Genomic DNA, 14,671 nt, shown 5'->3' with positions numbered 1-14,671 from the left:
TATCAGATACAAAAAAAAAAAAAAATCAGCAGTTAAGAAACAAGGGGATCTGAGTAAGCCTCCAATAAATACATGGTACACGATACGATGACTTACTTGAAAGAAAAACATTGTACACGAGGCTAAGGCCAAATAGCCAATGCTAGTTTCACTTTTTACTAGGTGTTATCGCTAAGGGCTTCTTTTCTACTCCACCCGAAGATCCTTCCTGGCAAACCTGGTTCTCAGTCATTACTGGTGGATTGATCACTGATCCATGTATCTGTTATTCAAACCACAACATGAGGACTAAGGCCGCGCCAAACATTTAACATTTGATAAGCATTTTAATCATTCATAAAAGCATACCATGGAACCCGATTTAAAAGGAGTTGTATCATTACGGGGAAATATTGATGCATCTGAGGGCCTATGAAAAAGCAAGTGTGCTATAGATCGATCAATGGGATTTGTGTTAGTTTCCACATCCATGAACCCAGTACACCTGAATAGAGCAAGGTGTTATACCAGTTTTAAATATTTTCAGCAAAACACCAATATTCCATACATATTAGAAGCTAAGATCTAGAAATCTAGAATGGACTATAAATATTTTTTAACGATATTATATCTGAAAATTTATTCTCAATATTAGTTACAAATGATATTGTCCTATTACCTAGTGTTATTTCAGTTCCCATATTCATCAATGTTTTATTTTTCACATATCAATATAGCATTCTCATGAATAAAATAAAAACTACTCTACAGTACAAGGTAAGTGCAAGGATGAGCAGATAACTAAACTACTCTAGGGGAACATGTCAATGTGTATGCAGTGAATGTTTAGTGCCACGAAAATACATATCTGATTATGAAGAATGAATAATGCAAGTGATACCTGTCTGCACCCTGTGTCATTAATGCTTTCCGGGTTTCAATATCATCACCAAGTTGACCATTCACATTTGCATCCGTATGTCTTTGTTCAGCACTCTTAGCTAATCGGTACAGACTATCCCTTATACATAGTTTAGTTCTTATATCCAACTGCATTCAAGTGAATTGATTATAAGTTTATAATCAATGAAGCGGAAGACTTGCAGCAAGGGTAGATAGATAAGATTTTCTTAGCATTCACAACACGGGACATTCTCTTTTCCCTCTTCCCTTTTTATAGTTTTGTTCCCATCTTTTTCAATATATTCCGTATCTGACCACCCATAGTAACAACCAACTTAATTCAGACTATAATACTTGAAAATAGGATAAGCACCATATTTCCAGCATCCACATGGCTAAGCATAATTAGGATGCTATGTTAACACCCACACGATAAAATCTTTCATCATGACAAACCATAAGTTAAATGCATGACATGTTAATTTTTAATTCATTGCCTAGGAGACACTATCACAAAACACAGGAACAAACTTCGGCATCAGAAAATATTCAAATACCTGATCCATGACCTGTTGGAGCTGCCTAAAGCTAGTTGCTTCAAGTGAGATTTCATCCAAAGCTGAGCTCATGGATGGGCTTTCTTGAGCATTTGAAGAATCTATTTCTTGTGAAAATCCAATGCTAACTCCTCCAACTTCACTATGGTCTTCATTTTCATTCTCAAACTGATGACCTACCCGCTGGCCTGAACCTGGACTTGGAAACGGTGTCATGTGACTAGCCATATTTTCACCTTTGATACCCCTACTTAACAGTCGTGCATCATAACAATTATATAATTTTTCCCTCTTATCATTTGTTTCCAAGCTAGCAGCCTCCAAAGGTTTCCCGTGAGGACTCTCCAAAGGAGACAGTTGTTTATTATGTTCAGACCTTGATCCAGACAAAGCTGGAAGCAGGGAAGTGTAACTTGGAGTATGATTATAATCACGGTGAGTTAAGGGAGTCCGCATCTGTACACATCCTAAAGAATCAGAATCCATGTTTGGTGTATGTTTATGGATGCTATCCTGAGAAGTAACTGCACTGGATGATGCTCCAAAGGGTTGCTTCAGATGTGGATATTGCTCCATATGAGAATAGGGATGAATGGAATCACCATTTTCTAGGTAGCCATTTTTTCTCTTTCCAACTGATGGCTTTGACAGCTTACCCTGCACCTTTAATACAATGAGGCTGTCTGGCATATACAATTATGAATTAAGAGACAGTATACATTAATCTTAAGAAATAGAGGACGCAGCCAGACCAGTTTCCAGTTGCTACAAAACATACATTTACATTACTAACCAGAGTAATACAATCAATTAGCCAAGAAAAAATATAGTTCCCTTTCTTATTATTAGGTACAACTCCAAGCAGGAAAAAAAATTCTTATGACATGAACAGACCATAATATCATCTTGAAGACTAAAAGTTTTAGATATTTTGATTTTTATAGAATTTTGAAGTCTCAAAGTTTTAGCCCTTTACAGGTCAATAGTGGTAGAATATAATATTGTTGCATTGACTAAGAAACTTTTCCGTACCAATCTTTGATTATATTTAGATATAAACTGAATTGAGTTATAGAATACTCTCGGACATTACAGCAGTGAAATGTAAAGCAGAATCAGGTCTAGTGCCAATGTAGTATATGTACGTGTAACACTTAAGTAATCAATTTCAATGTCATGAATGATCTTCAAAATATTCAGAGACAAATATCAAAACTTATTTTGTCACATTCCTTGGAGAGGGAATTATGTGAGCTTATATATTTCTCCTTATGTGACATGGAGGAGTCTAGAACAAATTGTACCGCATGATTTGAAACTCAGGAATTAGAATCCAAGTTATACAATTTAATACGAAATCAAGTAAAGGGGTAACTTACTTTTTCAGTGGGCACCAAGTTATCCGTATTAGTGGACTTCCTATTTGATTCACCAAATGCTGATAATGGAGGTGGTCCAGCATCATGATCAATATTCATTTGCGACATCAGTTTTTTATCAATAGGAGATGCTTTTTTGTTGGGATCATTAGTTGGCAGACCTTCAATATTTTCCTTGGGTGACATATTATAATCTGACATACTCTTCAATGGGCTCTCCTCAGATGAGGCAAACTTGAAGTCGGACTTTAATGCATCATCAGATCCTTCAGCTCCATGTGAAGATGAGAGCCAGCAAAACTCCTCTTCTTCATTATTGAGACTCCCCATTCCAAAAGTTAAGTCACAATTTCTGCAATTTCAAAAGTGCTATTCAGATATTTCTAGGATCATGATGAATTGATTCGAATTTCTTATAAAGGGGAATATTTAGAAAAATTCTCTCAAACGGGGGTTTCTTACAATGCCCTGTCAACATCTTCAAAGTTTCCTATATCCAACCACACATCATTATCAAGAAAACTGAGGTCATTATCAGTTTGTGATATGTCATTTATTTGATACTGAGACAGGCCATCATCCTCCACTATACACTTGTCTCTTAAGATAGCATCATCCACACTGCTAGAATCTGCATTGCTGCTCTTTAAATGATCAGACATCCTAGTATTATCAGATGTCGGTGTTTTCAGTTCTTTGCACAAGTCACCATCACATGAAGAAAAAAAACCCTCAGGCTTTTGAGACCATGAACCCTTTTCCAGCATTCTTTCTTTCAGGCTCAGATTTGGCAACAGTTCCTCTTGACCTTGAGGACCATAACTACTCACAACACCAGTACTTCTTTTGATACTATGCAATTCTTTAAGTGATTTCTTACAACTCTCAGCCTGTAATGCAAATTGCACCTTGTGGTCATCACCAGCATTGGGCACTACACGATCATCAGCTTCACAAAATTCATCCCACACATTACCTTGAAGCTGTAACACAAAACATGTATTTAGATTTTGAAAATAACTTGCAATTCCATGGCATCAAAAGCAATTAAAAGAAATCAGTGATAATCACTTCAGAGTTCAGAATTCATCTACTTCAGACAATGCCTGTGCTGCGCAGGGTGCGGGGATTTGAGTTTATGAAGGGAAAAAGATATTTTGCTTTCAGTAACAGTATTTATTTTCACAAGCATAGCATCAAAAGCTTCTAAAAGAAACAAGTGACAATCATTTCAGAAGTCAACTACCTCAGACAACATGCATGTGTGTGCATAGTGGGGTTGACTCCGCGAATGATAAAAATACATTTTGCCTTCAATAAAAATATTTTATTAATGCATTGCTAATATTCGCTGTCCAGCCAAAGAGTTATATATCATACCAGACAACATGGGTGCAGCCTCTCAATTTGTTAGGTATGGGGAAGTGACGAATTAGGGAAAAAGATGTATCTAAGCTTGAACTGGGAAGAAGTATGACCACTTTTGTGTTCACAATTATTTGTGGGTTGATACGTAATGATAGAGACTTCAGTCATATACAGATTAATCAAATCAGGCATGTGATCTATGGGTGTCCAAAATTTCAAATATCGGTGCTTGAACTGAACTGCAATGTTTAGTACCTCATACATAGAGAAGTTTGACATTCCTTTGAGATCTTCTATCCACCACTAAAGAAACAAGCAACTGCTTGATCCAGTGTCATGTTTCTTTTCCAAGATCTGTCCTCAAAGATCTTTCTCTATCATGAATAACATGCGAAAAAAGGAGCTTCAGTTGCAAGTTTTGACAAATAAACAAAAATTATTTGGATCATGACAAGGAAATCTCATGCTGAGTTCTAATCCTATTATATTTTGCATGAAATATTACAAACACAACACGTCAACCTGAAATACATATATAAAACCCTAGCATAACAGCCCAGCTTACAGATGAACTTTGCAATTGCACTCCTAATCACTACAGCAGCCAATGATTACTAACACCAATCCACAAGGGTTACATAGTTTCTCAACTGGTAAATTTTAAAAACATTGCCAATGTCATACCTTGTCTCAAAGTTACAACACAGGATATTCTGTTTCAACAGATACACAAGTTTTGAGTGCTAAATGAGTTCATATTCTGAAAGTATTTAAGAAAATTCCAAACTATTTATTGCCAACTTATGAATCATTATGACAGAAAAACCCATTAGCTGCAGAGAATTTCAGAATCTCTTCCGTATAATAATAACAGTATATAACTATAAACAGCCAAGCACATCTTAATCATAATGATGATACATTTAACAGCTTCCAACTATAACAGCTAAAGATTCCCTTAGGGGCTATGAACAATAAAGAGAAGGTGGCGGCACTAGAAATAAAAGGGACACCTCCAAAATCCAATCAGTGAAGAGGTATGATAGACATAAATTGAAAGAATTGCATTGGCGTTGGAGCTTTTTGCAGGTCCCCTACCAGAGTAGTCATAATCGCGTAGCAAGTACGATGTTGGGCTTACTCTAGAAAGGAGGAAAGCTTCATTTGATCCAAAGATGTTCCCCAATCCCCAATCACATGCCTGGAACAATAACCATGTCTAATCCCTACTGGACTATTGGTCCAGTAAACCAAAATCAGAGACCTTCAATTTTGTACGGTAATAAGGCCTAAAATAAATTCCCTTGATCCTTTTCTATTTTCCGATCCTGATCGGTGAACCAGAGTCATCAAACATCAAAACGCTAAAATTCCACTTATTTATGAGCCGATACTATAATTTTTTCTTTTTAAAAGTAGATAATTCAGGGCGCAGAATTCTGTCCCTAGCCGAATAGATTCCGAATCTAAATCACAAAATCTAAACTCCGAATTTCCTTTTCGACGTTCTCTCCATGCGAACATGGCACCAACTGTATCGTTAAGCTACAATTGAAGTACAAAATCCACAGCAGTAAAACCACTCACAATAAACACAAATTTATAAATAAATTAAAATAAAGGAAAGAAAATATTACAGACCTGACTTTGAACTGTATCAGCGTCCGGCTAACGGGAGAACCGAATTCCGCGGGAAAATGATAATTTTCAGAGAAAAACTGAGATCTGACAGGAAAAATAAAAGGAGAAAGTGCGGATTCTGTGATGCGTTGTTTCAGCGGCCGAGTTTTGATTCCTTGGACCTTCCAGAGCCTTCTTTTCCGTCGAACGCCACCAGCAAGCACACAGCTATTCTTTTTTATTTTTTCTACTCAGCAATAAAATATTATTATTTTTGTTTTAGTGCTTTTTGAATTTAAGCAAAAAGTATCGCGAAGAAGGCGACACGTGGCATCGAGCAGATTTCAGGATTCGTGGTTCGTGGACGGGAGGTGCGCGCTAAGATCCGATCAGTTACTGAATTCCTATTGGTCCACGCACCGTTGTTTAGCTAGGATCACGGCACGTGTCCCTGGTCCACACCGTAGAAATGCTGTGCGACCTCCTAGTGGGCTCCGCACGTGCCACTTTGTGGCTCGTTCTTTCTCTTATTTCGAAATAAAAAATGTATGAAATATTGAAATCAATTTAGTTTTGGAATATTTTAATTTTGATGAGTGTAATGAAATTTGCCACTTGGTAGTTGGAAGTTGGTGCTCCCTCTTTTTTAGGTTCCTCTTCGTCCTTTGCAGAGTTTTTTTATTCTTTTATCATTTTTGTTTTGTCCTTATTTCATGAAAACTCTCACACCCTTTCAAACGAGAATTTGATTTGATATGGTCAAGATAATACCTAGAGAGTTTGCGGTCAGTCATTCATGTATAATAAATTAATGGAACTGTTTTAGCCCACTGTGACGCAAATTAATTTTAACACCAGTGATGAATTTAAAAAATTTTAAGAGTGTAGACAAGATATATATAGCAGGGCCAATGAGTAATAGCTCAAATGGCATAATCTCTCCATACTCAATTAAGAGGTTGCGGGTTCGAGTCTCCTATCTTTGGTAAAAAAAAAAAATATATATATAAAAGGGAATAAAATAAAAAAAAATAGTGGAATTTATTTTTATTTTTAAACACAAATATTTTTCCAAAATAACTTTATCAAGTTGGACTTAAAATTAATAGTTGTTACGATGGGTAACCGGAAATTGTTGGGCTGGACTCGCTGGGTTGGCTCAATCGTCTGAGGAAGGAAGCCTTCGAACGGGTCTGCGTCTTGGGGGCCTCCGTCCGACTTGTGAGTATGAACGAATGGGGGTGGTACCTGCAAAAACACTCCGATGCCTAAGTCAGCAAGGGTGTGAGCAGGGCTAGAGAGTATTGGGACTTAGAGATACCTGAGAGGTGTCAGTGTATTTATAGTGGTGAACCAATAACCACCGTTGAAATAGTGCCACTTTTTAAAGAGAATAACCGTCCCTTTATCTTAGGGTCGTTGAGATATGGCTCTTGGAAGTGGTTAGAGAGATTCTAGGGGCAATTATCCTCTTGAGGGAGGGTTTATTTGACAGCTGATCCTCGTACCGACTTCAAGATAGCTGACTTCGTGGCATCTGGTTTGTGCAGTGTGAGGCTTAACTCCTTTGGGTTAGACCTTTTTACTTGGATCTTAGGTTTTAGCATTGGGCAGGGTATGAACAATAGTATAATTTTGTATTACCCAATCCTTCTTAAATGAATGTATTTGGACAAATTTTATCATCAAATACGTTAATGTTTTTAATAAATTTATGAAAATAAAAAAATTATATTTTCTCAAAAAGAGAAAGTATATTACAGTGCCAGTGCATGTGGAGTCATTGAAAAACAAAAATAATAATCTCAAACAAATGAAAAGTTGGAATACTACTTCTAACGAGATACGGATGGTTAAACGTGAGGTCTAGATTCTTTTGGAGATAGTGTCTAACGTCTCTCGTATTAAAGTGTTGTTATCCAAGTTTTTCGTGAGGAGGTGGGAGGTGATACCTGTAAAGAACTCTAATACTTAGGTTAGTATAAGTTTTAGGTACATTTTTAATAAATTGGGTTCGAAGTATATTTGAGAATGTCAAAATATTTATAATTGTAGATATAGAGTCAATCACCACTTTTTGAGTAATCTCGTCTTTGTTAGTGAATTTGTTATTCCCTTCTAATAAAAAAGTTGTTGAGATCTCATTTTTAGATGAATAGAAAATATTACAAGAGTTAATTACAAGTAGAGTTAGAATAACTCGTCACCTCCAACTTCTATGAAATCAAGTAGGTGTCGATCCAATTCATACCTGTTAATTGAGCTTTACTCACTTTAAATTTGAATATTAGATCAGAAAATGAACACTACTCAAACCAGTGTACCCACAATCAAATTTTTTCATCATCATGTGCTCCAAATTAAATAATAAGTTGACTAAAAGATTCAAATTAATTATGCGTTTAGTTAATAAAGACACGTATTAAGTTACTATTAATTAAAAATTTTAAATTATAAATACATTAGAAATTTCAATCAAATTGCAATGCAAGCATCCGTGTTTCTGTTCCATGCATTCTCAGAATATTTAACTATAAAAATTTCAATAATCATTTTGTTTCATCCGGACATGCTGAATTGCTGAGTCATGATACTTGTCTTTCTCTGTCCTAAAAAACATTCTCTCACCTTTGCCATTCTTGTTTGACTTGATTATTATATATGATACACACATTCACAAATCAGAACGTACGAGTCATCACAACTACATGCATCGAGTATAAGCAAGTAAAATATTTTGTTAATCATAAACATATTGTTAACATGTTTGTTCCGATCCTTTATTTGGAAAGCGACACTAAAGGTCTTATGATTTACGAGGAATATCAACGTATAACTCTAGCACTACTCTGACGGGTTCAGATTCAGTACTATTCTATCCGTTTAACAATTCTAAGTTACTTTTGGTACGTACTTTCATTTAATTTGAGTCTTGTTATATTTTAAAAGTGACTAGTATTAGATGGAGATGTACTGTGTCTATTTTTTTGAATATTGGATAAGAATTGGTATAATTCTTTAATATTAAAAGTTATCGTGTTTTGCAAAATTATAAAAGCTGTACAAGTAAATACACAGATTGCGTATTGTGCTTGCACAGAACAGCACCTCAGAACGCTGTAAAACCCCATTTTTTGTAATATTAACGTAAAACTGTATTCATTCTTCAATATTAAAATAAAAAAACCGAAGTACTCAGCAGAATAAGAGAAAGTAAATTGATTTCATGTTCTTTCAAAAGCCCTCCAAAAGGGGAATTTTGTGAAAACTTCAACAACTCTAGAGAGAGGAACAAGAACAATAAGATAAGATAAGATGAAGGAATGGAGAATCCATAATAAGTTTGAATACAGAATAAGATGTAGCATAATTCATTCCCTTGCAACCAAGGCAAAGGATGTTATTCTAAAAGCGCCCGAGAGAAAAGGCTATTCTGGAAGCGCCTTACACAAAATAAAGGAAGTTAAAGCTTCCTCTTAGTATTTGTACAAAGAGCAGCAAAAAAATCCTAAATATTCACTATACACTATACTTTCTCACACATTGAGAATACCATAATTAACAGGATGATAATACTCAAGAAGTTGAAATACAAGACAACAGAAATAGTACATTCATATTTGTCCAAAAAATAAAAATTAAATGTGAGCAAGACTTAGCAGATGGATAAGCACTTCTAAACAGATTGTGAAGAGTCTTTTTGTATGGTTATCAGCATCAGCATCCCAACTTACACTTAAATAACAATGCAAAACAAATAACTCTGGCAGCAGATTCCGACATCCTTATCAACAACAACAACACTTCTTGCAAAAGAGGAGAATATACATCATTTTCTCAAAAGATTTGGTGAGAAAATCTTCTTAGAATATGGGCTGTTACGAGAAATTGCCTTGTGGGACTCGATCGTTTCAACGAGTAAATTGTGCAAATGACCCTGGTTCGGTGAAGGAAAAAAAATGAGACTGAGAAAACAAAAAGAAACTCAAGGAAAAAGTTGCAAAGACAAGATTATGGAAATTATGTGCACTTCTCACACAGACAAAACAAGAACTGAAAAGATAATAACATTCTAATATATGACAACAATTTTTTACAGAAAAAAGCATGGCAAGATATTGAAGTTGAACTAAACGTTCTGTAATGGGTTTGTCAAAAGTGAAAAGGAAGATAAAGTGGTCTTGCTACAAACCTCAGAATGGCGAAGAGCTGATTGAACGACATAATTTGCATGTGGATCTTGAAGCAAGTGTTCAAAGTGAGGAGCAGAAAGCAGTTCATGAATGACTCTCGACCGATTCTCATCATTGAATACAGCAAGACATTTCTCAACCACATGGCTGCTAAACTTCTGTCTTGACAGGTGCACATAATTACCTTCAAATTGCAGAAGTATGGCTCCAGTGGCATGTGGAATTCCTAACTCCAGGATATATTGAACAACATAATTTCTGCAGCAGGTAGAAAAGAACAGAGAGATGAAACAGTAATAAAATCAAAGAGGTAGTAGAGGAATCATTCATCTCATAGTTTCAAGTACACTACCCTATCATCTAGAAATGATTAAGGTACGCATAGAATTGGTGATTTGTTAAAAACAGTCAACTTTTCTAAATGTAAATACCACGCAGGCACAGAAGCAAGAGTATTTAAAGAAAGAAATCTCATTTAAAATTACTCTCGCTGCTATCATCTTCTTTGCCACAATGACACTATAAAACAACACAAGATTATCATAAGAAATGCTCATTAGCACAAGGCACAGATGTAAAACAAACGATGCTGCATGAGCACCAAATTTTCTAGTCCCCATCAAATGTAGCCTCCAGTAAGTTGGGTTAAAATCTTCTACACAAATTACTAAAGATATTTCTAGCTTCTGGTATAAGATAGAACATAATCTGTAGGTAGACAAAAAGCTAGATGTGTCTTAAAAATTCAATGGAAGGCTTTAGCACATGCTTTATAATCTAAGTAACATTGTTGTAATTATTACCCAAATGGATCTTGAGATAGCAGAAGTGCATTAGCAGATATCTCTGCAATCAGTTTTTCTCGATGCTCCCCAGTTGAATGGCCGATGCATCTTTGTAGAACACAACATCCATGCTGATGAGTTGCAATGTCAACACAATACTTTGCAGCAGCAACAAAGATGAACTGCTTAATGCAAACAGGAAAAAATATATATATAATTTCTCCTCAAGGAATTAACAATGCCCTTTTCTCAAAATGGCCTGCATTAAATCAATTAGCACGGCTACCCGTAGAAACAAGAGGGCACTAGGAAAAAGAAAATATACCGTAACATCATCCATATAGTTCAATTCATACAAAATTTAACATACAACATAGATATGTGCCAAATGAACATTTCCATCACACAATATATATTAAACCTTAAACCTTAAGTTAAGCAATACATACCAAAAACAGATACCACTTCAATCATCATCACATTTTACAACTCTTCACCTACCTCAGATTATCACAGATTGATGATTGTTTTGGTTCATTAGTTAGTACTCTCTATAATCCTACATACATTATTTCACAATGACATGTTTGTTACATGCTTGATGTTTTCAATAAAAAGACAAATATTGCTGCAACCCATAATACATCAGTAAAACAATTTTTTTATCCAATATAGAACAGGAATCTTAATGCAACCCATAACACCTAAGCAAATGTAGTCTATCATTTGTCTTGGTAATGACCATCAAGAGCTTTTACTAAACATATTCCGCTGAATACAAAACTTCACGAACTACGGTAGCATAAAAATTGCAAGAGTAGCAAGTTAAATCAATGATGGCAAGAGCCAAGCCAGAAAAAAATGTGGAATCATGTCTTTCATACTTAACACGCCCCTTAAACGTCTCCCTGTAACTACCGATCCAAACAAATAAAGTGTTGCATGTTAAGCAATAAGTGTGATAACTTCCAGAATGAAATGAATCCGTGAGAAACAAATAATGTGCTCTTTCACATGAGATGATTAGTTATCATGATCCACCATCAACCGTTTATAAAAACATATCAAGAAGACTGAACTTTTATTTGCAACAATATTATGAAATGGATCATCATACCTTGTTATCCTCATTGTTCAGGCATAGCAAACAACGCTGAACTACATGGTTTCCATTTAGGTCTTTGATGAGAGCTAAGAATCCTGGTTCAAGAGCTGATACAACTAATGAGATTTGCTGCCTGGTTTTGAGAGTCTCAATCAGCTTCTGTACCACACGAGTGCTGATAAAAAGGGAGGAAACAAGTTAAGAATGATGTCAAATTGGATATCATATAGTCAATATAATACTGTAATATTTGCATAAGTTGCAGCACTACCCATGGGTGTTTAAAGAGATTCTAACAAGCTGTCCTCGTTCTTCAGTAATTATGAGTAGAATCTGCATTCTCTGTTCTTCACTGCATACATCCAATAACTTCTGCATAAGGTAATTCCCAAAGGGATTCATCATAAGTTCCACCACATGATCAATGATCTCATTAAATATCACTTGAACATCTTCTGGGGTACCCTCTTCAAACGTTCTTTGGAGGAACCTACACCCATGCTGATCTTTGGCTATTAAATATATATATCCTCGAGCTTCGGCTAGGGAACTATACTTTGGCATCAAAGGGAACGAGCAACCAATCCCGACACTCCTAGGACTTCCATGAGATCCAACAACCTGGTGCCGGGTGTCAAGTTCCGTTCTCCTTAGATGTTTACCATATCCAGTACCTCGCACAGCAGCCTTATTCTGACATCTTGAACGATCTGAGCCTCTGTTAACAACATAATTTAAACCTTCACCTTGTAAAATGAAGCTTCCCTCACTGGTGATAGAATCTAGATTCCCTTGTGGGATTCTTGCATCTGAAGGAAGCACAGTTCTTGCATTAGATAAAGGGTGGCTATGCTGAACACTCAAATAAGGTCTTAAATTAGTACAAAGGGAAGAGTTTGACAATCTTGACATGCATGTCTCTTCCATTAAATTCATTCCATTTTTCTGTGCACATAGTATAGCATCAACCACTGAATTTCGGGTCAAAGAAGCAGCAGGCACCGGTCCCTGATTTCCTCTGAAATAATAGTTATCTAGCATCTGCCTTCTGTGCCTTGGAGAATCCATTGAAACACCAAATCCATTCAACTGAGAAGGAACTGTCTCAGGCCATTTAGTACACTGTCTTGGTCCGAATAAATTAGCCATTTTGTAATCCTGGGTTAATCCTAATAATGTCGGATTTATATCAGAACCATGGTTGATAGGACTCCTGGGAAACAGTGACTGGACCGCCGCAGAATCTAAAAATTCCCTATTGAAATTGCAATAATCACCATGTTTGTTGACATTGATTGGAGTATTTCCAGTAAAGGAAGAATCACGAAACGGAACCCCATTCATACCCATTGAAACATCTTTGGAATCGTACGGACTGTCATGTTGATTTCCAAGGCACATTTGACTCAAATTGGCACAAAGGCCAAGTTCATCAGCGAAGCTTCCATTGGCACTGTTAATGGAAGCTGAATCAGGTGTCAGTGAATCCAAGTAGAAAGGATTCGGGTGACAAGAGCTTCCAGAAGGAATGGTGGATTTGAGATCCTCCAATGTTGGTGATCCAGTGTCAGAGAGGGAATGTCCACCATGGAGGAACAAGCTTGACGAAGAGCCGTCAGAGAAGCCACTCAAAGGTGATGAAACACATGGATACTGAATCTGAGTTGTTAACGGCTCATCAACATCATCATACATACCACACATTCCATGATTTGCCTGAGTCACAAAATGGCCATGATCATGATGATCATCATCACCAACACAACCACCACCATTAACATGGCGATTCCTGTGGTAAAGGTGGAGGAGATTGTGCGATGTTGCCCGAGGGATCTCATTCAACAACATCTCAAGCTCCTCAAGCTCACCATCGTCTTTCACATTCTCACTCATTTCTTTACCCATCTCAACACATTCACACACCAACGAACCACACAAACAACTGAAAGAACAAACGCAGAGAAAAAGAAAACAACAGAGAACACAAGAGGAAAAACTCACACAAAGCAATCAGAGAACCCTTTTCAGATATCGATTCAAAGAAGATGTTACGACTCTCTGGCCATCTGGGTCACAGTTTTTTTAGACAGAGAAAAAAATAATAAAAATGGTTCCTTTATGATGAGAATTGGGATTGCATTTTTGCATTTTAGAGAGAATCATATGAATTGGGTTAATGGGGTTTTGTTTTTGTGAGGAGTTGGTGAAGCATGCAAAGATTGAAGATTTACATGCGGTTACTGGAAAGCGTAGGTGTACACACTCAGCGTAGTCTCACACGCCATTAAAGCTGGAGCAACAAGAGACGCTCTGGGCTTTCTATTTTTCCCATATAACATTTGTTTTCCTTTTATATACTTTCACAATTTTTTTAATTATTTTTGTTATCAAAGATAAGAGACTCGAACCCGCAACCTCTTAATTGAGTATGGAAAGACTATGTCATTTGAGCTATAATTCATTGGTTTTTAATTTTTTTTTTTTACCGAAAATATAGAGACTCGAACCCGTAACCTCTTAATTGAGTATGAGGAAACTATACCATTTGAACTATTGCTTGTTGACTTTTAATTATTATTTCTTTCACAAAAGGATATAATCAATGTCATGCGCCCTTCTTATAATCACAACATATAGCTGGGATTATCGATTTTGGCACATCAAGTCATTTTTAGAAATAAAAATATATTTTTATTAGCATAAGAAGCAATTAAATTATATAGATATAAATCTAGTAAATATGTAAGTGTTATTTTTAATTAAATTACAAAAAAGTAGTCAT

General features: G+C 36.0%; 2 protein-coding genes across 4 annotated transcripts in view; both read right to left on the bottom strand.

Annotated features, from left to right (window-relative positions):
• The window catches only part of LOC107631628 (protein LNK1), a 14,314-nt gene extending 8,243 nt beyond the window's left edge, over positions 1–6,071 (bottom strand). Inside the window, exons 1-8 of one of the 3 annotated variants that reach the window (XM_016335121.2) lie at positions 5,828–6,067; positions 4,442–4,560; positions 3,281–3,801; positions 2,819–3,170; positions 1,440–2,102; positions 881–1,029; positions 349–484; positions 6–262 (exon numbers count right to left, since the gene is read on the bottom strand). In XM_016335121.2, the coding sequence (XP_016190607.1) occupies positions 149–262; positions 349–484; positions 881–1,029; positions 1,440–2,102; positions 2,819–3,170; positions 3,281–3,801; positions 4,442–4,465 (1,959 nt within the window). In that variant the 5' untranslated portion in view covers positions 4,466–4,560; positions 5,828–6,067 and the 3' untranslated portion in view covers positions 6–148. Of the gene's footprint in view, positions 263–348; positions 485–880; positions 1,030–1,439; positions 2,103–2,818; positions 3,171–3,280; positions 3,802–4,441; positions 4,561–5,199; positions 5,711–5,827 lie in introns of those variants that run through there. The other 2 variants (XM_021119858.1, XM_021119859.1) reach the window with 2 other exon arrangements.
• On the bottom strand, positions 9,459–14,213 carry LOC107631631. The gene is made up of 5 exons (XM_016335132.2): positions 12,161–14,213; positions 11,902–12,064; positions 10,803–10,966; positions 9,999–10,257; positions 9,459–9,743 (listed from the first exon to the last, which is right to left on the bottom strand). The coding sequence occupies exons 1-5, from the start codon at positions 13,792–13,794 to the stop codon at positions 9,636–9,638; spliced, it is 2,328 nt and encodes a 775-aa protein (XP_016190618.1). The 5' UTR covers positions 13,795–14,213; the 3' UTR covers positions 9,459–9,635.

This window comes from Arachis ipaensis, chromosome B03 (genome assembly GCF_000816755.2).
Source record: "Arachis ipaensis cultivar K30076 chromosome B03, Araip1.1, whole genome shotgun sequence".
Classification (NCBI taxonomy): domain Eukaryota; kingdom Viridiplantae; phylum Streptophyta; class Magnoliopsida; order Fabales; family Fabaceae; genus Arachis; species Arachis ipaensis.
The sequence above is the reverse complement of the archived record's forward strand: the minus strand, read 5'-3'. Positions and strand labels throughout refer to the sequence as shown.

Bases quoted from the DNA above. Each gene is read 5' to 3' on its own strand.
- LOC107631631 (XM_016335132.2), bottom strand. From the start codon at position 13,794: ATGGGTAAAGAAATGAGTGAGAATGTGAAAGACGATGGTGAGCTTGAG. The intron at 12,065-12,160 runs GTAGTGCTGCAA...CCTTTTTATCAG, and splicing joins ATCTCTTTAAACACCCATGG to CACTCGTGTGGTACAGAAGC. The intron at 10,258-10,802 runs GTAATAATTACA...TACCTGCTGCAG, and splicing joins CTATCTCAAGATCCATTTGG to AAATTATGTTGTTCAATATA.